We start from the raw sequence: 25,250 nt of genomic DNA on the forward strand, positions 1-25,250 counted from the left end.
AACCTCATCGTTGAAGTTATATATATATAACCCGGGACTTCTAATGAGTCAAGAAACCAACAATCCGAGCTTCATGCGCTTTGAGGGAGTATTCTTGTATGAAAATGAAGCAAATGGGAAGAAATATTTCTTATATTTGAAACATATCATTGTAGACCTATTGAGAGACGTGTCTTGGTCAAATAGTCTAGTCACAGTCTCTACATAGCGGTATTGGGGATTACGATCAGCCGATGCAAATTGGAAGCATAGGCTTTGAGACAAATAGATATATGATCCAAAAAGAGACAAAAGAAATAGCAGCAAGAATGAATGTTGACTAGTACATAGTAAGCTTCGCCTCACTCTGTCAACTGGACCTTGAGCTCCCCAAGCATTTGACTGTGTTTCCACATGGGAACGACAGTGTGGTATATGTACATGGAAGAGCCAACCCTGACACACACTCAATGATTTCCTGGCGGATTCGAAGGGGAGTCTCGAGTATATGGAAAGATTGCGAGCGGCCTAATTTAGGTGGCCTTGTCCTTGTTGTGGTAGTTCACATCGGAGTTCCAGCTGTAGATGAGTTAGTCCTGGGGTTTCAGGGGGTGATGTGGAATGTCATGCGATCCGGTTGAGAAAGCAGATCATCAGATGTAAGATTGCAGAAGCTGCTGTTCCGCAGAACAATGTATAGTATGTGGTGGGGTGGAAAGTCGGAACTCACAAGATGGTCTATTCCGGACATAGATTAGCTCGAGTCTTCAGCACACAGCATAATTGGATCCACATACCTTATCACCGTCTCCCCAAGGGAAGTTCTTCGTGCGGATGTTCTGGTAAGGGTACTCGGTGCGCTCCTCGAGCGGGGGCATGTGCGACCAGTGCTCCCAGTGCTCATTCCAGAGGTTGTAGGCGTTGAGACCACCACCAATCAGGCAGGGAATCACGGCACTATGAAGTAATTAAGTTTTAGGTAAGAGTGTCAAACCAAGGAGTGGATTGAAACGTACAAGACGGACAGCTTGAGCCAGAGGCCTGTGGAATAATCGGGTCAGTAATGGATATTATCTACGGCCAATGACCATGCTGCACAATCAATTGAGTTAATTGTAGGGTACATACTGCTGGTAGAGGCAGCATGGTGCTTGACGGCAGCTCTCTCGCGGTTGAATTCGTTGTCGACGATCCAAGAAGGCTTCGCTTCGGCGCTGTTGAAACGGCGCTGGATGGTGGAGCGGACCGGAGCGGAACGCATCTGCTGCGAAGCACGCTGGGAAAGGCGACCGATATTGCGTTGAGGGAACATGGTGGGTGATGCTAAGGAGATCTCTTAGTGGTGAAGGTCAAAAGTGGTGCGATGAGGTCTGAAGCCGTCTTTAGCGTATCCCCGTGATCTCCCGGATTATGTAACCTGATGTCATGAGGCCTTATATATCAGGCAGACACAAGGCTACTAGAATCACGTGATGGTTTTGAATATGTATGAACGTCGGGATGCAGGTCCCGCAACCAATTAACTAGATTGAATAAGTAAGGGTGGCTCTAATCCTTGGCTGACTCGATCTTTTATATTGTATTTCGACCTGTCTTGATCATTTGCATCGCAAGAAATGCCGCGTTGTCCCCGGATACACTAGCGCGTCCAACATGGGAGTTCGCATAACCACGTGGAATGGTAAGTCCTATCTGAATCATCGGGAGCTCTGAGTAGTGAATATATACCAACGGCGCATAACCTTTTAGTCAATGGTATACGGTATGAAAGAAACCTGCTAGTTGAACCGGTTCAACACTAATATAACAAAAGAAACCCGTTCTCCTATGAGCCATGGAGAGGAACGCGCACATTTGAGGTAAGTGTATATCCTTCTATTTCACAGTAGCCGAGCTTATCTAGTCTAAAGTCTATGTTTGATATACTGGAGGCGGATATTGTAATTCTCCAAGAAACCAAGATTCAGCGCAAAGACCTCCGCGATGACATGGTCTTGGTTCCAGGATGGGATTGTTATTTCAGTCTCCCTCGAGTCAAAAAAGGCAAGCTAATGCTCCATTGCTATATATACAGAAGATTAACAGCTTTTAGGATACTCGGGTGTTGTGATCTACACGCGCAATGCCACTTGTTCTCCAATAAGGGCAGAAGAGGGCATTACTGGGGTTCTCTGCCCACCAAAATCCTCAACATCTTTCTGCAGTCTTCCAGAAGAGCAGCAGATTGGTGGATATCCAACGTTAGATCAGCTTTCCAGGCCCGCAATGAATCTCGAGGGGCCTGACTCGGAAGAGGAGCAAGAGTATGTTAGCTCGGTGCCCAATACCACAATAGATGCACCAAACCTCGACTCCGAAGGGCGTTGCGTCATTCTGGAGTTTCCTGCATTTGTCCTTATTGGTGTCTATTGCCCTGCCTATCGGGATGAGAATCGAGATACCTTTCGCATGGACTTTCTCAATGTCCTAGATTCTCGAATCCGAAACCTGATTGCTATGGGGAAGAATGTGGTCGTGGCTGGGGACATCAATATTTCGAAGCAGGGCATTGATGCTGCTCATGGAATTGAGGCCATACGAAAAGGTACAATGACCGAGGAAGAATTTATATCTGCGCCTTCTCGACGCCTGTTTAACCACTTGATATCGGATGGCGTTGTTATTGGTGAACGTGACAAAGGCAGAGAAGATCCTGTTCTCTTCGATGTCTGCAGGTCATTCCATCCAGGTCGTGCAGGCATGTATACATGCTGGGACCAGAAACTCAATGCTCGACCAGGGAATTACGGCTCAAGGATTGATTATGTGTTGTGCAGCCTTGGTATGCGGAGCTGGTTCTCCGACTCAAACATTCAAGAGGGACTGATGGTATAGACTTCTCGCATTTATGATGTGAATCATTGACTGACTGATTTCTAGGGATCAGACCATTGTCCTGTGTATGCTGTTATCAAGGAGTCTGTGAACCAGCCCAAAGGCGAAGTAAACGTTCGGGATATTCTCAACCCGCCAGGAATGTTTCACTGTGGCAGGCGTCAACAGGAATACTCAAACGAGTGCGCATTGCCCGCTTCGGGGCGTTTGCTCCCCGAATTTGACGTTGATAAGCGCAGAAGCATCAAGGACATGTTCTCTCGAAAACCAACCAGCGTTCCGTCGAGGGCGGTAGACCTAGCCAACACACCGGCTAACATTCCCACGACTCGAGTCACAGAATCTACAGACATGCACGCAGCCTTCGGATCCACTGACTCGGCCAAAAAGATCCCTGCGCCTATCACTGCGAGAAATCAACTTCCTCAGACTGTTTCTCGCAAACGCTCGCAGCCTCTACCTACCACATCCGCGAAACGCACCAAATCCGCCGTATCGACGTCTTCTGGGGGCTCTGCGGCAGGCCAGAAAATGTTAACAGGCTTCTTCAAGCCAAGGGCTGTTATATCTGAAACCACCCAGTCACCTATTCCTTTATCAGGATCCTCGACACCATCACTCAATCCCGAACCATCAGGACAGTCACAAGAGAAGGGGAAATATCCAGAGATCAGCCTGCAGTCTCCGGGGTTACAAGAAGAAAGCATAAGAGAGGAAGCTGATATTTCTACCGAAGGGCCAACGGCCAGGAAGTTCATTGACGACACAATAATTGACCCGATTGTCAGCAAGGAGGATTGGTCAAAACTTTTTACCAAGAAACCTGTTCCACCATGCGATGGGCACCAAGAGCCATGTATTAGATTGACCACGAAGAAACCCGGGATGAATCGCGGCCGCTCCTTTTGGATCTGTCCTCGACCATTGGGACCCAGCGGAGAAAAGGAGAAGGGTACGCAATGGCGTTGTCCCACTTTCATCTGGGCCAGTGACTGGAACTCGCCGGTTGCGACGCAAGAGCAATAACATACATGTCCCAGGAAGGCAGATATCCCTTGATAGCCAACAGAGTTACTGGAAATTCTACACCCGAGTATCGATATTCATACGTTGTAAATCTAGCGAGGTTGAGCCCCGGACAATCCAAAAATTAGGCGTACGCATGCATAACTCATGAAGACTGCTTCTGATGTCCTGTTGTCCTAGCAATAATCAACGAGTAGGGCACTTTGCATGCTATTCAAAAGGATGTCACGTACATGCCAGCATGTAGCGGGCAATCCATAGCGCAAACTTCATTGAAGTCTCCCAGGTCTCCAGCCATTTTCCCTAGTTCCATTTGTGGACTAGTAGCTGCCAGTTTCTTTGTTCTATTGTCTTCTTTGTTTACCTGGGCTTTATTTGTTTAATTTATTGTATTTATCGAGTTGATGTGCCGATTTGGCATTTTTCTTTTTTTCGATTTAATTTCGTTGTTTGATTATTTATTATTTTATTATTTATTTATTATTTCAATTAATTAATCATTTTATTAATTATTATTTCATGAGTCACTTCGTTTGCCCGTTGCCATGGGAATTCGAGTCACGATACATTTGAGTCGGAACTTCGACAACTGACTCACTCCCATATTACTCATAGTTTGAATCATTATTTCACAATGACCGAGATTATGCAATTAGAAACAGACTTCGTAGTTCAAAGCTATGTATTTTGTGCAAAGTTTGGTATATTTTTTAAAGTTACATGTGGCAGCGGGATACAGCGGGAGCTAGTCCCCGGATCTGCAGTGGCACGCGCCATATGCACATCAACCGTAGCACAGACAGAGCTAGTATAGATCGAACTACATAGTATATCTTCATGAACTATTAGGATATACTATTCATTGTAATTATTAGGTAGAGCAGCATATCAAACACGTAATGTGCGGTTACAATCCGAATGGACAGTCCAAGCATCTAAATAGACAAAATAGTATACGACCTGTTTGTCGCACTAGTACTTGATGGCAAGGTCACTTGTAGCATAGTCATATCCCTCCAGAGTTGACTTTCTTTGTTCTACTGCTACTATTCCTAATGGGGAAGTCTTCTCTGAGGATGAGACCTTGTGATTGGTGTCGCTGGGCAAACAAAGAAACACGTCTCTCACCCCGCCAAACAAAGAAACCACCCAACTCGGCACCTACCTTGTTCTGCGCTCCCAGCCCCTCCGGGACTATATTTGTTTACCTCGCGCCTTGTTTCTTCTTCTTCCTCTTCCCTCTCCTCTCTCCATCCCGTTCTCTTTTCCCTTTCACCCCACACCCTGTCTCATCACTCTGAACCCTTACTGCATTGTTCAACATGTCTACTCCTGATGTTTCGGTCCCTCTGGGATACGGACCTGCTCATCTTGAGATGCTTTTGTTTCGATACGTCGAGACCTTGTCCCTCCGACACGCCCTTAGGGTGTTGGAACGTTGGCCTGAAAATTCTCCTGTGGGACAGTATGCAGCTAAAGTTCTACGTGAGCTTCCTGCGAATTACTTTCAGCAGCCAAGACTTCTACCCACTGGGCCACGTTTTGTCTATGTGAATGGCGTGCTAGAACTGAAACGTATCGATCAAGCCTTGCCTATGGACCAACTCCACCCTGACTCAACCACCGGATGTGTTGGCGCTGTGATTGGGAATGTACTCTCGTCTCCCTTGGAGCAGCGACGCCTTCGACCCCTCAACAGCTTCATGATTTTCAGAAGTAAGTAGGATCTTCATGATCGTTGATTCATTTCTAACAGTATTTTAGGCTTTTGTGCTCCCATGTTCCCTGGGATCCCACAGAAAGTAAAGTCGATGGCCATCAGTGAAATGTGGCAAGACGACACTTTGAAGTCCCACTGGGCTGTCCTCGCCAAGGCCTATACGGTTATCCGTGATCATTTCCATGTCGACACCCCCTCACTGTCTGCATTTGTTGACCTTTGCCTGCCTTTGATGGGTTTCCTGTCCCGTCAGCAGTACCTCACCCTGTCTGGTTGGATTGTCCAGCCCAGTGGCACTAGCCTCAGCCTGCGCAAGATCGGTACCTCACGCCTGGATACTCTACACCCTCCCATCATTGCTGTTGACCAAGTCGTCAAGCACTGCACCGCCAACAACTACGCCCAGAAACGCGATGAAGAGTGGCACAAGCACATTCTCGAGAACGGAGCCGTGTTTGCCGTGGACCCTTCTTTTTCAGCTACCATCCCGGAACCTCAGAACTGGGTGTTCAACGACGTTCCTCAATGGCCAATTGAAGAATTTGAAGTTGACGAGATGTACTCCACCCTTGATACCGAGCGCGACCTGGGCCTTCCTGTCATCTATGATCCCAACAAGCCCCCCGGTTTCGCTGACACTGCGGCAACCCTTGGTCGAATCTTCGGGAATAACTAGAGCTGTCAAGTGTCAGCTCATTCCCGCCGTGCTCTAAATGGTACATTCTCACTACGACACGGTTCGGCAATGTTGATAATCATGATCAACAATTGTCTCTTTCACTTCCCGGTGACTACCCAGTCACTTCTGGCTTCTGAGATTACTCGGATAGATCTCAGTTATCAGACTTTCTCTTCGGTTTCCGCAACAACTCAGAAAAAAAAAAAAAAAAAAAAAAAAAAAAAAAAAAAAAAAAAAAAAAAAAAAAAAAAAACAAAAGAAAAAAAACCAAAAACCAAAAAAAATGTTGAAAAACAGAAAACCCTCCCAAAAAATGTCCATTCATGTACGATATCTTTCTCCTGTTTTGGCTCACGACAAGTTTTCAGGAGGGGAGTCGACTGGGTTTCTTTCCCACGGGGTTTTCCTGGTCGCTCTCCTCCTGCCGAGTGAGCATTGTTCTGTACCTAACTTGAAATCAATTAGTGATTTTCTCAAGCTTCTTTCTCTCTTGTAGCACGTATATTCTCAGATGAATATGTAGAAACGCATCTAGGACACGATCGCAACCTCTTGGTATCACAGGTTCTCAGTGACATACTTCGACAACCAACCATTCCCAAATCCTATGTTTACCAAAATTACGAACCAGACACCCTCAGTTTCTCACTCAGAATGCCACTGGGCCTATTTCACATTGATCTCACAGCTCGACTACACAGCGACGCCCAGAGCCTCGAGTCTCTGTCTTTGTGCATGAGGTGACGTCTCGATACTCTTTGTTCACAGCCGCCGCTAAGTCGGCGCCACCCGCGGATCGGCATGCACTACATCCATGGTTCCACCAGTCGGGTATGGACCGAGGGAGACAACGCTTGGCATGCCGCGTCGAGCAAGGGACATCCATGTCCGGCCATGCGACCGTGCGACCGTGCGCTCTACAGGGGTATCTATATCTACCGGCGCTAGGACATGGACATGGACGCAGGGGAGTGGATCTACACATATACAACAAACGCACTACAATGATTCAGGGAACTGGGTAAGTTGCTTGTATTCGCTATGGGAAATCAAAACAAGAGACTAACTACGGGATTAGGGAGAAGAGCCCAGACCGAAAAACGCAAAGTGCGAGACGGACGAAGCAAAACTCCTCAAAATTGGGATGTGGAATATACACAGACAGCCAAGAGCGAAAGACAGATGCGACGATTTCCCTAATCTTCCTGGTATGAGATCTTGCGCATTTCGCCCAGACGCTGGCGGGCGCGAGCGAGACCGTTCTCGAGTTGGAGGATTTCGACCTGTTGGGAGGAGACATATTAGCATTGCATGGATGGGATATAAGGGGGAAGGGGACGTCACATACCTGCTGCTCCATCTCGCGGACCTTGAACTCGTGCGAGCTCAACTTTCCATAATCCTCTCCGTCATCGCCGTCGCGATTCTTCTCCTTAATGATGTCCTGCACTTGTCGCACGAGGGCACGGCAAGCAGCACCCACTGCCTTGCTGGCGGTCTCCAGGCGGTCCTGGGTCTTGCTCATGAATGTTGCCTTGACGCGACTGGCTGCGACAAGCTGGGCAGTGCTGGCTGCAACATCGTTGGAGGCGACAATAAGTTGCTCTGGCGAGTTACGGCCCGAGATCACACCGTCCGCAGTCTCGATCAATGTGTTGGTCGAAGAAGCCACTGCTTTGGCGGCAGAGATCAAGCCCTCCGTCCAACGGTTGTTCTTCTTGTAGAAGGCAGTGCGAGACGAGCTACCACGGCCTTCGCGAACAATCTCTTGCTGGGTCTCTGTAGCGGCCTTGATCAGCTCCGAGATCGCGTTGGTGACGGCAATAGCGGCGGCAAGGATGACATCGTTGATGCGCAGCTCGTAAGTCGAGAACCCGTCACGGGGCTTGTTCTTGAGCTTGGCCAGACGCTGGGCAGCTGCGTCAATGGCATCGGCGGCCTTGAGCAGCTCCTGGTCGACAAGATCACCCAAATCACCACTGGTGCTGATCTTGGTATTCTTGGGAGCGAACGATTCAACAAGCTTCGACAGCGCCTGCAAGTCACGCTGGACTTCGAGGTTGTTGTTGATGACAACATCAGTCTTTTGCAGTGGTTCCAGACCTTCGAGACGGAACGACTGCAAGCTACGGAAGAACCGAACGGTCGCTTGAGCAGACTTGCGTGCAGCATTAACCAGGTGATCGGAGCTCTTGTCATCGGTAGCGAAGCGGATGAGGCCCTTGGTGTTGCTCAACACATCCGAGACAGATCCAGAGAAGATGGACACTGTGCGGATAATCTCGGCATGAGGACTATTGGGGCCATCGGCAACAAAGTTGTTGAAAGCTGTTGAGAACTCAGTGGCGGAAGCTGACGCCTTTTCAATCTGCGAAAGGACATATGGAGGAGAGGCATTTTGGTTACCGGCCTGCATGGACGAGTCCAATTCATACAGAGCATCATCGACACGCTGCACACCAGTCTGCAGCACGGAGTCGATAATATCGTTAATCTTCGCGACTGTACCGTGAAGCACAGTGTCAATCTGGCTGTCCAGCGCATGGTCGACATCGCCTTGGCTCTATAGTTGACTGTGGTCAGTATGCAGGCATTCAATATCGTCAAGATCATCACTAACCAGTCTAAGCTCCTCCAGTTCCATAAGAGCCTGTTCCATACCAGACTTGTACACCTCAATCTCCTCGTCCTTCTCACGAAGAGACAGGTCAAGATCTTCCTGGCGGTCATTGTTGCGACTGGAATGTTCGTCCAATGCGCGCGTTTTAATCTATAAGGTCAGCATAAATCACACATCTCAGCAAGATGGACAGTTACTCACTCGGAGGGACTCTTCCAAATCAGCCATCTCCCGGTTATACTTGGACAGCAAAGACGAGATCTCGGTTCCCTTTGAGCGTTCTGCATTTTCAGCACGCTCAAGAGCCATACGAAGCTCACGCTTGACCTTCTCCAAGTCATCCTTGTTGGTTCCGGTCAGACGGTCACGGTCGTGCAGAGCACGATCACGTTCCCGAATCATGTCAGCAAGCTCCAAGTTCTTAGTCTTCAGCTCGCGCTCCAGCTTCTCTCGTCGCTCGATTGCTTCTTGTGCGGAGGCTGCCTTGAGCTTGAGGCTCTTTGTGGTCTGCAGAAGATCTAGGTGCTCTTGTCGAAGCTGTGAGTACAGTTTGGCCAATGCCTCGTATTTGGATCTCCAGGTGTTCACCTGCTCTTGCAGGGATCGAATCTGATCGTCCTTCGAGGCATTCTGCAAGTTCAGGTTCGAGGTCAAGTGGTTCATCTGCTCCTCAACCTCTTTGACACGGCGGTCATATTGCTGCAGCATCAGCTGGTCGCGCTCATACTGTGCACGGGCGTTGAGATTCTCCTGCTCCAGCTCTGCCAGCCGACCTTGGGTTTGGGTCTGGTACTGGTCGCGGAGAAGCTGTTCCTGTGCCAATCGCTGCTGTTCCGCCTGCAGGCGCTGCTGCTCCTCGAAATCGTTCTGGGCTTGCTGTTGGGCAAGGAGTTGCTGGCGTTGCTGGTCCTCCCACTGTTGCTGCAAGCGTTGTTGTTCCGCCTCGTACTCTTCTTGCTGGCGTTTAGCTTCGTTTGTCCAGAAATCATTGATCGGCTCCGGCTCAGCAGCGACCTTCGGTGGAGGCGAGGGCTGGTGTTCCACTTCTTTCGTCGGTCGTCTGGGAAGAGCTGGGCGATCGTCATCCTCGGAAAGCAAATTTGGTGGATCTTGTGGCAACTTCGGGATGGTGATGAGGCCTGTTAGGTAGCGCAGGTTGGAACACTCATAGTAGAACCGAACAAGGCGGTGATGCTGGGCATCATATCGACCTCGGAGTGGCTCGAGAGCTTCATCCTCTCCGGTGGCTACAGGAGACATCAGTCAGCGGCTATTTAACGCAGATTCAAGGACCAAAGGCCACATACTTGTGTGCATGGCTCGCAGCATGCTGGTGATGAACTTGTAGATGCCATAACTCTCCTGCACAAGTGGCACCAATGCCGAGATTCGACATTCGTTGTTCGTGCCGGACTGGAAGTTCGAGAAGATGAGCTTTTGGAAGGAATCAATTTGATCTTGCAAAGACATCAAATCGGTGATGGTCTCGTAGCTTTGTGACTGTCAACACGTTTCTCCATTGTCGCAAAAACCAGGTATTTACGTACCCTTCGTTCGGATCATTGATCAATTTCAGACTAATGTACTCCTCATATTCAAACAAGCCTGCGACTGTCAGACCCCCGCACTTGACAGAACTCATATACCATGGACAACATACCGTTGAATTCGGGGTGATTGCGATGGAAGTTCAGTTTCGCCTCGAGGAAGAAGACATACTCTCGAATGAGCGGCGCATATCCTATCCATAACTGTTATTATACCGTCCGTTGCATGCGTCGCTACTCCTCGGGCAGAGAGCAATTGCGCAGTCGTCCTGCGTGGAATCCATACCTCGAACGCCGTCGCCTCCGACTCCTCGCATCAAACTATCAATCCAGTTGGTATGTTGCTGCGCCTCACGGATAACCATGGGGTGGCCCTCCTGGAGAACCTTGTGTATTGTGATCAGGGCCTTGAACGTCTGGACCTCGTCGGCGAGGACGGGCTGCCTATGAAGAACGAAGCCGTGTCAGCCATATCGAGAACAATACCCCTGACCACGTCGTTCAGGTATTCCAAAACTTACACTTTCATGCCAGCCCAGAAAGCCGCCGATGACTTGTGGTCCCACGTATAGACGATGCAGCTTCGCACATGTTTCCCTACAGGCGCGGGGGGTGGTCAGTTCGATTCGGACGGGGCAAAGCCGAGGCGGCATCAATCGTTTCGATGGAGGGAATGGTAATATTGTCAGAACATACGTTTGGGAGCGGTTTCCTCTGTTGGTTGTCAAAATGTCAGTCATCATGTCCTGTCTCCCGTGTCGGTCTCATCCCCGATTGACGACTTACCGATACTGGTGGCCTTGCGGATATTGATGGCCAAATCGGCCTCGGTCCTGCGCAATCCTTTATCAGACAAACACTCTCAAAGTCCCATGTCGGTCTTGCTTACCGACTCATCGTGGCCGTTGGGGTGTGTGCTCAGGGGGGAGGAGGGTGTATGAAGGTCGGGAAGGTTTGTCGCGTTGACAAGATCTTGAGGCCGGACAGCGCACAGACGCTAAGAATAGGTTGCGCTGACCGGAATAAGCGGATATTTCGAATCGCAAAGCAAAGGCGAAAAAGACACACGTGGGAGTCCGGACAATGACGTTGATGGGGAACGGGAAAGTTGGCGCCTGTCGGGAGTCTTGGCGACGCCTAAGCCGATGCGGGTTTGGGCCGCGGCTTGGATTTTAAGGCTTCATCCCTGACGAAAGCTGTCTCGGTCTACGCCTCAAATACACACTCCAGGCTAGGCAGAAGGAATACATGGGCTATTCATCATGGCCGATCTCTACGGTGTGCTTGGTCTACTTCGTTCGAAACGACTTAAGATCGGCATGGATATATGGAATATCGGAGGATTAGCTACATACATAAAGAAGCCACATAAAGGACTTGGGATACACTGTGCGAGAGAGCGATCACATGCGGGGATAACCAGCCCGATATGGAGACTGCTATCCAGCACAGCAATATGGCCAAGCAGTCGAAAAAAAAGTACAAAGGGCCTCGCCATCCAATTCGATGGTCGTATGATCTATCTATACCAAGGGTCCTTGGTCCTCGGTCCTTCCCCTCTTTCGTGTCTGGGCGAAGGCAACGAGCATTATGGTGAGGGTGTTTCTACTCTTTCAGTAGACGCCAGGGTTTCATGACTGCCTGGAGTTGAAGAGGGCACCTGTTCAACAGAGCACGGCGATTCAACAGCAGGCAACTCTCCTTGCTCCTCCAACCGTCCTTGCCCTTCATGATTCACCTCGAGCTGCTCGGCCTTTGGTGGTGTCTCACTCTCAACAGGAGTCGGGGCTATTAGACTGGAGTCTGACTCCGGGTCCCCAGGGGCCGGGCTATTTGGCTCGGACTCTTGGGGAGCTTCCACCACGAGAAGTTCGTCAGTACCTTGGTTAACACGCACTTCAGGGGGCATTGGTTTCCTGCGTGGTAAAGTTGATGGTGGGGAGTGTTGGTCTCGTTCAGGCACTGTGTGTGCTGCTACAGGTTTACGCTTGGGCAATTTTCCTGAGTTCCTCTTCAGGGCATATTTGTCTGGGCGCGGCAATGGTGTTCCAAGTGGTGGATGAGGATGGCCACGCCCAATCGGTTGGGTAAGCGTGCCTGGAGGAGTCCGCGACGATTCTTGACCGTGATTTTGGTCACCTTTACCAAACACGCTCCAACTCCATTTCTTGGCAGCGGCGGTGGCTTGCCCGAGAGTCATCGGACCCGAAGGCTTATCGTCGGAAGATGTAAAGGTTTTGGTGATAGTTTCAATTGTGCTGCGTCTTGGGGCCGTATCGCTGACAAGGGACGTGGTGGAACTACCCCGAGAGTTTCTCGAGCTGGGGAAGCCCCCGCTCTCCATGCGAGTAGAAGAAGGTCTTTGAATAAAACTCTCATGTGGAAAACGAACGCTGTCAATAGAATCTGCAATCGATGACCCGCGGCTATGGAGCGCATTTTCTGGTATCATAAGGCCACCTGTAGGTGGCGAGGTGCCCGGGGTTTGGTTCGGGGATGTAGGTGGGGACCGGCTTGATATCTCTATCATGGCGCTTGTTGCATGACTCTTTTCTTCGCCTTTGCTCTCCGAAACAAGCTTGTCAACCTTGGCATTGTCCGCTGTGACTACGGGATCTGCAGCGTGGGAAAAAGTCTGTGACCGAATAGCTCGAGGCAGCGGTGTGCTGCCCGGTCTCTCAACGCCAGTTGAACTTGCAGTTGCAGTGGAATCGTTCGATTGCAGATCCGATAGGGAAGATTTCACGCCTTTGCGCAGCTTCTTCTTGACCGTTCCGGAATCAGAAAGGACAGGCATGCTCATCGTGCGATCGTCCTTGACCCTGAGGGCTTCAATGGGATTACTGTCAACGCTCTTTGGGGTCGAGGGAGCTACGCCAGATTCATCTGGTATCTCTGGTATCTCTACCTGAGCACTCGACTCGGGAGTGTCTCGCTGCCAGACACCACCGCGGAAAGCCTGGCCGAGCGTATTATGGAAGGGAACGTCGTCCCAGAAAGGCAGAACGATGCTCTCTGCCACTGCTTCGCGGATCTTACTCTCGATCGTGCGAAGGATGAGGCTGTATGTGATTTGTTTGGAGCTGACAATGGGTTGGATGTCCATTTCCATCTTCGGCATCGTTTCGAAAGACATCCAGATGCGATTGCTAGGTGGGGGCTTGAAGCGTACCAACAAATGGCCTTCAAGTTTCTTCAACACAACGGCAAGGACAATATCGACCTCTCTGGCCTTGAATCGAGTGCCTAAGTCAATACGCACCGTCGCCGAGATCTCGACCCGGAAGTTTCCTGTGTATTGCATATCGGCTTCCACGCAGCAATTGCCGTCCACAGTCAAGTCCTTGAGTCTTGGGTTGGTGATAAATGGAGCCCCTTCACCCATATCAATTCTCTGTAAGCCGATCTTGCTGATAAAGTTAGGTTTGTTGGCGCGAGAGATCTTCTTGACGATCTTGCTCCGCACGAAAGCCTCATACTCAGGTGTCCGGTACATCGCTAAAAACCACCTTCCAAGGAAAGCATTGATCCAACGCGTCTGCAACTGCTCTTCGGATGAATGCAGACGCTGAACCAAGGTGACAATATGTTTGGTATCAAACTCCTGGGGCTTGGGCGGGCGATCAGGCGAGTCCCACAGCCGGTTTTGATTCTGCAGCATGGCGATATAGAAATCCTCCTTCTCAGACAAATTTTCAGAGAAGAGGTAAAACGGCGGAGTCGGTCCTCCTAGATCCCCAAGCGAGCCCAGTCGCCGTGAGAGGCAGATGGCGTTTCTTTTGAGCCACAGCTCTCCTTCTGGGATATCCCCTTCTCCGCCATATATGGTCACATCGTGGTGAGCAAGCGAAATGACATACCGCACCTCGACCTGATTCACGTCATCATAAAGCATCAAGTGGCCATGTCTGAGCACATATCATCCATCGTCAGCAATTAGCGCTTAAATAGCAGCCTATACATCCAGACAAAGAGATGCATACCGGAGAACAATGTAAAAGACATTTCGCGCCCGTTTCGTGGTCTTTCCATTCGCCTTCGCCGGATCGATGCTGGGTGCCTGCTTTCGATCGAACAGACTCCGGTACATGGTCTGATACACGCTAGGACTTTCGGCCGCGACGACTTCTCCCGCGGGTGTCGTTCTCTCCGGGGGTTTCCCATTGACACCACCGGGTACATATTCACGACAGACGGCAAAGTATCCGGCAGCGACATCGGACTCGTGCGTGCGATGGAATTTCTCCGCCAGCTGGTCTGTGCCGGACATGAGACTAAAGTCGTCATCGGTGGGTTGGCGGACCGGATCGGGCGCTTTCTCGCATGGTTGCGGCGGTTGCGGTGCCGGTGGGAGGGTCAGATAGGCGTAGAGGAGAAAAAAGGACAAGACTAGTGGAATGAAAGTAATTCCACCGAGGGCGTAAACGAAGAGGAAGCTAGCGAGCGAACCCATCGGGAACCAGTCGATCAATGCGGGCGGATCGAAAGCTCCATAGTTTGGGAGAGCGACCTCCAACAGCTTAGAAAGAACACGGCAAACAGGAAGAGACCGGCTCCGGAATAAAACGAGCGATGGGGGACAAAGAATTATCAGGCACAAGTGAGTGAGTTGAAGGGAGTTGGTAGCTTCCAAAGTCATGACGGGATGACGAAGGTCAACTGTGTTGAGACATCGGTATTTGTGTTTTGTATCTGTATTACTAGTAAAGTACTTGCTTTAGTAGATGTAATTCTGTAACGTAATCGGTAAGCGAGTGGCCACTGTAAGCGAGTGGCCACCCTACCCAAAAACGCGTCCATGAATTAGCACTTACTTAGTTCAACCACCCACCATGCCACCAATTCGCTCTCAATCCTCTAAAGATTCAATAGAGCAGGAGGGTAGGATCTTACTAGCTATCCAGGCTTTTAAGAAACAAGAATTTACCAATATTTCTATTGCCGCCCGTACCTTTAACGTCCCGCGTTCAACCCTTCGGCGCCGCCTCGATGGAATACAATGCCGCGCGACTTCTTGCGCCAACTCGACTAAATTGACTATAATTGAAGAGGAATCTCTTCAAAAATGGATTCTCTCTATGGATTCTTGTGGATCAGCTCCCCGGCCCTCTATGGTATAAGAAATGGCGAATCTTCTTCTTGAAAAGCGCGGAACTACCCCAGTCATTTTGGTTGGCGAAAAATGGGTTTACAATTTCATAAAACGACGCCCTCTTCTTTCCTCTCGGTTCTTAAGATATTATAATTATAAGCGCGCGAAGTGTAAAGACCTAAAAATCATTGGAGAATGGTTTAATCTTATTTAAAAAACTATCATTTAATTTAGGATTGACCTAGACGATATTTATAACTTCGATGAGACTGGATTTGCAATGGGATTAACTGTAACGGTAAAGGTTATAATAAGAAGTGAATACTACAGTTGGAGATCACTTTTATAACCTAGAAATCGCGAGTGGGTAACTGCAATTGAATATATAAACGCGGCGGGATAGGTCCTCCCTCTGTGTATTATTTTTAAAGGTAAGGTCTTCCTTGAATCATGGTTCGAAGGCCTTCCTAGTAACTAGCGCTTTGAAGTTAGTCTAAATGGGTGGATATTAGATGAAATTGGACTTCGCTGGCTTTAGAAACTCTTTATACCATTAACTTTATTGTGTATGGTAGGAAGGTATCGACTTTTGGTACTTAATGGCCACAGAAGCCATTTAACCCCTTAATTCGATTAAATTTGTAAGGAAAACGATATTATACCAATTTGTATACCACTGTATTCCTCTTACCTTTTATAACCTCTCGATATCGGTTGTTTTACGGTAGTAAAACGGTTGTACGGCCGGTTGGTTAAGATAAAAATGCGGACCGGGATTAACTATATTAATAAACTTGAATTCCTCGAAGTATACCCCTCTGTACGAATTGAAGCTTTTAAATCGGAGACGATTAAAAATAGCTTCTTAGCAGCTGGTTTAATACCTTTTTTACCTAATTGGGTACTTTCAAAACTTAACATTTATCTTCGAATGCCAACCCCCCCCCTAAGCTGGGGTAGCGATTCAAGCCGGAATTTCACCCCAAAAACCCCTTTTAATAGCAAAGATCTATATCGATAGGCTTTATCTATTAAAGCTTTACTTCGAACCTAATCTCGAAGCCCAATAAGCCCTTCTAAATGTGCATTAAACTAACTTATTAAAGGCTGCGAGCTTGCAATGCATAGCGCTATTTTACTAGCGAAAGAAAACAAGGATTTACGGGATGAAAATGAGAATAAGAAGCAAAAGCGGGCCCGATCTAAAAGGCAGATACCCGCCGAAGAAGGCCTCTCAGTTCAAGAAGCTTCTGAAATCATTGCTGGGCTGGTGGAAGCATTAGAAACACCCCTACACCCCCCGGGCGGAAGCACTCAATCAGGGTTAGAACCACGACCACGGGCTGCACCAAGGTGTAGTGGGTGTGGAAAGACAGGGCATAAGATCAATAGGTGTCCAGATAAATGATCTTTTTTAGTTTAATTAATTTAATGGCGTTCTGGTTGAAATATTTACCTTAGAAAACTATACTCTTGGGTAGGGTGGCCACTCGCTTACAGTGGCCACTCGCTTACCGATTACGTTATTTATATTGTATTTTTAATACTTACTATAATCTTACCTGTAGCTCCGCTTGTACCCCACCTGAATCAACCAGCTGTCAGGAACATGAGAAGAATCCTGGAAACCAACAACCTCACCTGTTACTGTTTTAGTCAATTCCAATTGTGGATGGGGTTAATTTAGCCTAAAATGGGCATTAAAGACCTTAGATCAGCGAAATAGTCGATAATTCTCCTCTTCATGCAGTGCAACAGTGACTTTAAGACCCGCCGATCAGACAATCCTGCATTCTATAACTATAGACATCACACTAGCAGAGTTTAGCATTATGGACAAGATCTCAACATATTTTGCCAGTTCTTTTATTTAGGGTTCATGTATGTATCCATCCATGATTAAGAACTAGCGTATATAACATCCATGGATAATGCGAGAAGAGAAGAAAACGTTCCTATTGGTGAAGATCATATATATATATATATATCCAACCATCTAAGACATCTAAGTGTACATAGCATATAGAAAACAAAATAACCGAAGAAACAACAGAAATTGGGCAAGCTGAAAGACAAGTATGTGTACATGGGAGCGCAATCTCCTCTACTTCCTGCGATTCATGGTCTTTTCGCACATCTCAATCAGACCGGTCTTGGCATCACTATCTGGGAAGTCGCTGATGGCGGCAATGGCCTTGTCAGCGTATTCCTGGGCCAGGGCACGGGTCTGCTCAACACCGTTGCTACGGTAAACGAGCTCACGAGCCTAGTAAAACCGAGTCGTTAGTATCATTGCATCAAGCAAGGTCACCCGCGATTTTGAACACCCACCTTCTGCACATCACCCTCCTTGCCGAACTTCCGTCCAACCAGGGGACCAAGCTCCGGGTTGCTCTTCCACGCAAACAAGAGTGGCGCAGTGGCCAATCCAAGCTCCAAGTCTGCACCAACTGGTTTGCCCATCTCCGCCTCGGTGACCGTGTAATCCAACATATCATCAACAAGCTGGAAAGCTAGACCCAGGTTACGGCCATATGCGTACGAAGCCTCGATAACCTCCGGAGCACTCCGTCCCAGAACCGCAGCGGAACGGCAGGACTTGCTGATCAGACTGGCGGTCTTCAGGTAGGTCTTCTGGAGGTAGTAGGCAAGTGTCTCGTCGGTGTAGACGGGTTTCGCTTCGTCTTGCGCGGTGTTCTTCAGTTGCATGAACTCGCCCTCCACCAGATTAGCAATAACAGTGGCCATGAGTTCGGTGACCTCAGGATCGCGCAGACGAGCCAGTGCTACCGAGGCACGCCCAAGCAAGAAGTCACCGGCTAGCACGGCCATCTTATTTCCGAACGCTAGGTTTGCGGAGCTATTGGCGCGGCGTGTAACGGCATTGTCGATAACATCGTCGTGCAGGAGAGACGCTGTGTGAATCAACTCTGTGATCTCGGCCAGCCGCCGTTGTGAAGGTAGGATGTTGTCATCTCCCACGAGATCATATTTGCTCTCGGCGTTCGGGGCCACGAGCGGGTTCATTTCTGGGTTGGCGTCTTCGAGGATAGATGGTGCACTGAAGGAGGAATCGACGGGGCTCGGTTTATCCGTGTAGGTATGGTGCTTGCGAGGGTCCAAAGCTGTTGCTTGGGACATGAGGAGAACAAGCATGGGCCGCATGTGCTTGCCCTCACTATGAGTGTAGTACTTGGCGACCTTATCCAGAGCTGGGTGACCCGATCCAAGTAATTGTCGGATGTTCTTGGTGAGGAATTTGAGCTCTTTCCCAACCATTCTCAACGGGTCGACGGAGATACCTGGAGGCGCCTTCGGCATACCCTTGAAGATGGCCTGGGCCGCTGTCACGGCGGCCCCAAATGGTGAGGCATCCCGCCGGCGTGTCGGGTGGTATTTGCGAGATTGAAGAGCAATATGCACGAAGCGGAGGTCATCGCGGAGGCATTGGGAACAGACAGTTGCTCGTGATGAGAGGATCAGCCCGGTGGCCGATGCAGTTCGAGCTCCCATGCTCAATGCGAGGGCTCTTCAATTATAAACGAGAGATTCCAAATTAAACCATAGGAAACCAATCCCAGGGAACAATATCGATGTGAGGTGTCTGCGGAGTCCAAGGACGAACAATCTTGCGGGCGGGAAGATTTCGAGCTCTCTCGGGTCGGCACGGACCCGGTACCTACGCAGCCAAGTATGACTCGGTGACCTGCTATTGACACTTCTCTACTTCAAAAAGATACGATTAAGGTGATATTAATAGAGGACAGTATAGTCTACAAGTCATTGATCACTCAGTTATGGCATACGATTCTAATAAAGGCACAATGCAAGAAATAATTCCAGTATAATAGACACAGAAAACTGCGCCGGCCATCTTGGTCCCCTTCGTAAACATCCGAATGAAGAACCAGAACAAGGAAAACAAATTGCACAATTAACACAAGGGTTGAAGAAGGCCGCTACGAGGTAGATACCCATGCATGGGACCAGTGCGGTAGACGGGGAAGAAAAAATGCTGTATCGATTATGGAACAACCACACTCCTCTTTAAATGGCATCGAAATCACCACCGGCATCTTCATCGTCCATGTCTCCCTCCTGGATCTCTTTGGCAAGCTCGCGCTCCCGTTCCCGAGCTTCTTGGGCACTCTTGAGCTCCAGGCGGTGCTGGTTCATGGGGAAACGCATAGCCTAGATCGAGTCCATGTTAGTAGATATTATTTTAGGGATGTTCAGTGAGAGACGGAATAACATACCTTAACACTCTCATCGTGGAGGGCCAGACAGGCGCGGATACGCTCGTGGAACGCCTCGCCAGGCTCTCTGGTGGCATAGATGTCACCCACTTCCTTACTCTTCATGAATCCGTGCTCGTGATCAAGCGTAGCCTCGATAACACCGTCTCGAATAGCCTTGGCCACAATGTACTCGGCAGATTCTTCGCTGTCGAGTCCAAGGCGAAGGCAAATATCCCGCAGCGAGATACGAGAGTAAGACAGTGACATCATGCGAATACCGGTCTTGATGACATTCTGCCGAAGACGCAAGATCAAGGTGTATGTGCCATCTTTCCGGAAAGTCTCACTGTAGGTGTTGACAATGTTGAGGAACCCATCCAGATCAGCAACACTGACTGCCTGAGAAAGCAACAGATAAGGGTGCATGGCCCGTTCCAGAGCCGGTTGGCGGAAGACTGCACGGTCAGGAATATCACCCATCAATAGCTCGACAACGACCAACAACTTGTTAGAGGCCTGGTAGAACCCACGAGCCACCGGGCTAGCAGGCGACTTACGCGTAGCCCCAATCAGATGACTATGGGCCTCTGTGTATTGCAGCTGAATAGCACGGATGCGGCCGAGGTAGAACAGATACCGAGCAATCTGATTGTTAGAAGCAGCCACGGGGAATGGGTTGTGCGAGATCAGTAGATCTGCCTGTGAGATATGAGACGTGGACAGGTAGTTGCGAAGCAGCAAGGTCATCACAGTAGCCTGTGTATCGACATCTTTCCGAAGCACAGCCGTGCGAAGCGCCGCCAACAATGGCTGGCGGATAGTGGTAACAGCCGCTGCAGGAGAAGGAGGAAGCGGAGCGATTTGCTCGAAGAAGAGAGAGTAGTAAAAGTACGCGCGGGCGGTGAGAGAATCCAGCGTACGACGGTTCAATGCTCGCAGGCGCTCGATCAAGTTTGTCGAGAACTGGACTCCCTTCTGAATCTCTCGTTGGTCGAACAGGTATATCTGGACGAGAATAGCAAGATATGCATCCACCTCGGCAAGGGTCTCCTGAGCGATGGGATTCTTATCCGAGTCAACTTCCATATCCGAACTAGCTGGAGCATTTTCGAAAGCATTGGTTTGGCCAAGAGCTTCCAAAAGGAACGAGGCGGTAGAGCTAGAAGCGGAATAGGTTTCCACAATGACTTCGGCGAGGACCTCCGGGGTGAGGTGTTTCCGCATCGACGATATCGATCGCAGAACACGGAGGGTAAATCTGGGGTCGAAATGGGCAACGGCTCGCTCGAGAAGGGTAAAGTTGGATTTGATGTCTAAAAGCATGCCGGACAAACAGACATATAGTTAGACATTTGGACTTCTTTGAGCAACAAGGAAAACTAGACGAACCTTGAATCGCCTTAGTTGTCGGGTCGACCTCTGGCTCGGTGGTCTCGACATCCTCCGCACCTTCCATCGTCACATCGTCCTCCTTATCCTTGCCAGACGATTTGGAACCCTTGGTTGGGGGCACTACAACAGTCATCTTCTCGTTACTTTTGCGGTCCTTGCTGGTGCTGGATGAGGATGTAGGCGCACCTGCCGTATCTCCCATCTCAACATCTTCGGATCCATTCACACCGTTCTCGGTTGACTTCGATCCGTTCGTATGCGACTTATCATCGTCTCCCATGTTGCCGTTTGATGCGCCTTTTGCGTCTTTCTTGGCCGGAGCTGACTTGGCCTTGTTGGCGGCGGCGCGAGTAGTGGGCGCCTTGTCTTTCGCACCCGGGCTCTGAGAGTTCGAGTTTGCCTTTTCACCGTTAGCGGATGAAGAGGTGTCGGATTTATTGTTTGATCGCAAAGAACGCCTTTCGGCCGGCATCTTTCTCAAGCTGTTGAGCTCGGCTGGGCAGCCACCAAGCTATGGAAGGAGTAGGGGGAAGGGCGAGTGAGCACGATGTGAAGATAGAAAGCAGAAAAGCAATTACAAAAGAGCCAAGCTGCTGATATCACGAGTCTCGATGAAGAAAAACTTGTGTGGACAGATGGATGAAGTGGATGGGTGATGTGATGTCAAGAGATGGGATGAACGGGCGCGAGAGACCAGATGAGTGCTTAGTCAGTAGGAGCTTACCGCAGCCTCACTCGGCGCTTTTGCTGTTGAAGCTGTTACAACCAGAATATATTGAAAGAAAATTGGCAACAATAGAATAAGAACAATCTGTAAATCTAAACTAAATCAGCACCATCGTATTTGGTCAAATTTAGCTTGGCTAGATGCAATTACTGATACCCAGGCATATTCTGAATTTAATGCCTCAGGCATATATGCAGCTTTCCGAGAGGTAAACGGTGCGGTGCAGTGTAGAGCGTTCAACCACTCATCCTTCACGATCTAAGGCTCTCAAAACACCCACAACATGTCATTGCTCAATTCTCACCTAGAACAGATTAGACTCTCTTCCAATGCTATCGCCGATTTGCCGTTAGTGCCTATGATCTCCCTCAACCATGTTGCTTTGACTAACGCAAGCAAGCATTCAGGTTCCCTCCCCCACGTATTTTCACCACTGCACTGCTGGGCTCTCACGATATAACAGCATTGATTCGTGATACCGAAGCCCACGAACGAGCACTCTTCCAGGTTGACCCGTCTACCAAAGCCCATGGACCACAAAGACGCGCCACACGACGCGGGACTATGTTCCCCGCTGAGACCGAAAGGGAGTCAATGGCAAGCCGCATTTATTCAGCGCGGGACAAGCGCAACCAGTCTGCAGTGGCAAGGGTACTGGGACATGATATGATGGAGGAGATCAAGCGATCAGCGGGCACCTCGACTAGAGGACCCCGCGGGGAGGTCAACATTGAAGTGCTTCTTCGAGGCGCCGAGATCCTGTGCAATGTTTAGTGAGTGCTATATACCTGATAACAAGTATTGCTTGATCTAACCAGCTCAAAGCCCCGTTGCCGGTGCACAGGAAAAAATTGCCAACCTTCGCTATCGGCATGAGATGATCAGTGAGTCCATAGCGCAGTTAGAAGGCCGGGTTGCAACGAATACTGCAGAACTGGATCATATGAGACACTCTTATGGAGATGATGAAGATGATTTTCCCCCTGCACCGGTGGCACAGCCAGAGATTCCAGAGGTCACTGATGAGGATATTGAACGGGAGTTGGCTGAAATCCGGGGCTTGGAGCAGAGGAAGCGAAGGCTCGAAGAACGGGTTACAGGCATGGATCGAGATTTGGGTGGTTTGATAGGCTGAGCCTTTCTTTCGCGATGGTTATATTCCTGCCTTATGGAAGACTTTCTACTGACCTCTTGTCTGCCTCTCTACCCACCAAACAAGGACATCATGCTCTCTGGACACCTCCGGCTGGATACCACAACTCTATCTAAATGAGGAGCTCTCCAGGTTGATGACTCGTCCCTGGTTTACACTGCCCTGACCATTGGAGACAATAGGGTCTGACAAGTTGTTATACTTAGCCAGAATAGCCTTCTCAGTTCTGCATGCTGCTCATACTGAGCCTTTGTCCCGAGTGAGGCTTACTTTTGGGTCGCTTCTAAGTTTCACCGAAAATGCGCCTGACACCTGCGTCAAGGTCATCACCACCCACAGCCTCTGGTGCCCGTCCTATCCATGCCAAGTTCCCTATGGGAGATTTTCGTGATACATACAGCTTTTCATGTTTTACGATAGTCATGAATATCAAGATAAATCCATTATTCACGATATTATTACTCAGCATCAACTGGGTTATTTACAACGTACTATAGCAGAAACCACGTACTACATACTAGTGAATTTCCTCTGTTATTTCTTCCAAGGCATGTCAAATATGGCTGTGAGTATTCCGTATCTCCAAAAATCATAGAACGGCCTACCTGGACAAAAGCAAGCGCAGGCTTAACCCCGAGTTCATATAGCGCTATTGGCCCGTTTGGGTGTATGATTGGAGAGGTTGTGAGCACAGTGCAAACGTTGCTTATATTACCGCCGTGACACCACCGATGCCCGTACCTGTTACCATGTATATAGATATGTGACCAGCGGTCGCTATTAGGCGGCTGCCAGCTACACAATATCATCATCTCTTCCCTCAGCTATCAATGCAATGACCGGTAGCATGTCGTGGTATATGACCAGGCCTATTATCTTCACTCTGCATTGATCAAATCCCTAGCGGTCTTGCGGTTCTTATATATCTTCTCTCCATTCACTCAGATATCATCCGGGCGGGGGGGACGCAGTTCCTAGCACGCCTGCGACCATTGAACAGCTTCATGATCTTTATCTTGCTCTCATTTGCGATTGTACTTCTAATACCCTGTTGCTGCTAGTGGGTGTATTGGTCTACATGGATCATGCAAAGGAAGGAAGCAGGATACACGCGTAACAAGGATAGTCGGCCGCTTGTGTAGCCTGTCATGTCTTCTAGTGGTCTTTTTATTTGTCTTTTTATTTGTCTTTTTGGATGTCTTTTTGGATGTCTTTTTTTCGGGTATTTCTCCCCATTCTCGATCACTTAACAGGCTTCTCCCAGAGCCTTGAATTTTTGTGGAATTTCAGAAAAGTTCGGGGCATGCAAGCCTAAAATATGGTCAATAACGAACCAATGACCGCGATGTTATTTACTTCTTCGAAAAAGCAATATGGCCAGGCCCAGCCCGACCTAGCCCGGCCTAACCACGTGGTTTGTTTTGCTTTTTGCTTTCATTTGGTATATGTACCCCCGATCAGCAAGAGGAGATGTAAACAGAGGCGCAAGACAACAAAGTGTGTGCGAGCACTGGAGTTGCCCATCCAGCAAGCGCTCCGTGGGATGGAGGATCAGTCTTAGACAGCTGAGACATCCAGTAGCAGTTCTTTTATAGGGTCAGAGAGAATAGCTGTTTAACGTATATAGGTTAATTGGCCCTAAAGCCCTGAACCGTCAATCACGTAGCATCTACACAAGAATGTGACAACATTGGACCTGGCTGTCCTCGACAGCAATGAATCAACTAGATGATTCCAAAATGGCATTTTTGAGTATATTAATGGTTGGAGTTGTATACTATTTTGAATGAGCAGACTGGTGTAAAGGCGGTTTATAAGAATTCGCTGTGATTGTCTATAGATCAGTGACCAGGCACGTGATAATGGTTCGTGCTCAGGCTTACTCCTGAAGTTGACCATGCGATATACAGCAATAGTACATAGACTAGTTGATCTAAAGTCGAAGAATATCACAGCCAATCAAAAATAGCCAAATTATCATACTAAATAATAAAGATATATGAATCTGCGAGATTGTAGTTTGAACATCTCTGTTATAAAGGACGGATGCCAAGACCGGGCCCAACCTCATCCGCCGTCAGAAGTCGTAATCTGCCAAATCTGAGGTTGATTGCATTCGAACTTGCCTGCTCTAACATCTGCGCGATAGACTACAGCCTTGCTTGATTTCTAGGCAACGGCGATCGGCTATATATATTAACAT

General features: G+C 48.9%; 8 protein-coding genes across 8 annotated transcripts; 3 read left to right on the forward strand and 5 right to left on the reverse strand.

Annotated features, from left to right (window-relative positions):
- Positions 1-512: 512 nt before the first annotated feature.
- On the reverse strand, positions 513-1,291 carry LCP9604111_6844 (cytochrome c oxidase subunit VIa; the record flags this gene model as incomplete). Its single annotated transcript, XM_039074810.1, has 5 exons — positions 513-558; positions 710-717; positions 777-936; positions 996-1,020; positions 1,108-1,291. The coding sequence occupies 5 exons, from the start codon at positions 1,289-1,291 to the stop codon at positions 513-515; spliced, it is 423 nt and encodes a 140-aa protein (XP_038927145.1).
- Positions 1,292-1,632: 341 nt separating this feature from the next.
- On the forward strand, positions 1,633-3,879 carry LCP9604111_6845 (DNA-(apurinic or apyrimidinic site) lyase APN2; the record flags this gene model as incomplete). Its single annotated transcript, XM_039074811.1, has 6 exons — positions 1,633-1,660; positions 1,729-1,741; positions 1,793-1,838; positions 1,890-2,022; positions 2,072-2,847; positions 2,899-3,879. 6 exons carry the CDS (start codon positions 1,633-1,635, stop codon positions 3,877-3,879), a joined length of 1,977 nt encoding a protein of 658 aa, XP_038927146.1.
- Positions 3,880-5,201: 1,322 nt separating this feature from the next.
- LCP9604111_6846 (transcriptional regulator family: HMG) lies at positions 5,202-6,275 on the forward strand (the record flags this gene model as incomplete). Its single annotated transcript, XM_039074812.1, has 2 exons — positions 5,202-5,595; positions 5,644-6,275. The coding sequence occupies 2 exons, from the start codon at positions 5,202-5,204 to the stop codon at positions 6,273-6,275; spliced, it is 1,026 nt and encodes a 341-aa protein (XP_038927147.1).
- Positions 6,276-7,474: 1,199 nt separating this feature from the next.
- LCP9604111_6847 (putative cytoskeleton assembly control protein Sla2) lies at positions 7,475-11,342 on the reverse strand (the record flags this gene model as incomplete). The annotated part of the gene is made up of 12 exons (XM_039074813.1): positions 7,475-7,561; positions 7,627-8,841; positions 8,899-9,048; positions 9,100-10,145; positions 10,206-10,390; positions 10,446-10,503; positions 10,559-10,639; positions 10,732-10,889; positions 10,967-11,042; positions 11,142-11,159; positions 11,232-11,278; positions 11,335-11,342. The coding sequence occupies 12 exons, from the start codon at positions 11,340-11,342 to the stop codon at positions 7,475-7,477; spliced, it is 3,129 nt and encodes a 1,042-aa protein (XP_038927148.1).
- Positions 11,343-12,033: 691 nt separating this feature from the next.
- LCP9604111_6848 (SMP domain-containing protein) lies at positions 12,034-15,084 on the reverse strand (the record flags this gene model as incomplete). The annotated part of the gene is made up of 2 exons (XM_039074814.1): positions 12,034-14,353; positions 14,429-15,084. 2 exons carry the CDS (start codon positions 15,082-15,084, stop codon positions 12,034-12,036), a joined length of 2,976 nt encoding a protein of 991 aa, XP_038927149.1.
- A 2,557-nt stretch (positions 15,085-17,641) lies between these two features.
- On the reverse strand, positions 17,642-19,050 carry LCP9604111_6849 (trans-hexaprenyltranstransferase; the record flags this gene model as incomplete). The annotated part of the gene is made up of 2 exons (XM_039074815.1): positions 17,642-17,803; positions 17,869-19,050. The coding sequence occupies 2 exons, from the start codon at positions 19,048-19,050 to the stop codon at positions 17,642-17,644; spliced, it is 1,344 nt and encodes a 447-aa protein (XP_038927150.1).
- A 534-nt stretch (positions 19,051-19,584) lies between these two features.
- Positions 19,585-21,639, reverse strand: LCP9604111_6850 (proteasome regulatory particle lid subunit RPN3; the record flags this gene model as incomplete). Its single annotated transcript, XM_039074817.1, has 4 exons — positions 19,585-19,728; positions 19,794-21,088; positions 21,165-21,287; positions 21,354-21,639. The coding sequence occupies 4 exons, from the start codon at positions 21,637-21,639 to the stop codon at positions 19,585-19,587; spliced, it is 1,848 nt and encodes a 615-aa protein (XP_038927151.1).
- A 538-nt stretch (positions 21,640-22,177) lies between these two features.
- On the forward strand, positions 22,178-23,029 carry LCP9604111_6851 (uncharacterized protein; the record flags this gene model as incomplete). The annotated part of the gene is made up of 3 exons (XM_039074818.1): positions 22,178-22,242; positions 22,302-22,667; positions 22,720-23,029. The coding sequence occupies 3 exons, from the start codon at positions 22,178-22,180 to the stop codon at positions 23,027-23,029; spliced, it is 741 nt and encodes a 246-aa protein (XP_038927152.1).
- Between the last annotated feature and the right edge of the window lie 2,221 nt (positions 23,030-25,250).

This window comes from Penicillium roqueforti, assembly GCF_015533775.1.
Source record: "Penicillium roqueforti strain LCP96 04111 chromosome Unknown scaffold_19, whole genome shotgun sequence".
In the NCBI taxonomy this organism is placed as follows: Eukaryota; Fungi; Ascomycota; class Eurotiomycetes; order Eurotiales; family Aspergillaceae; genus Penicillium; species Penicillium roqueforti.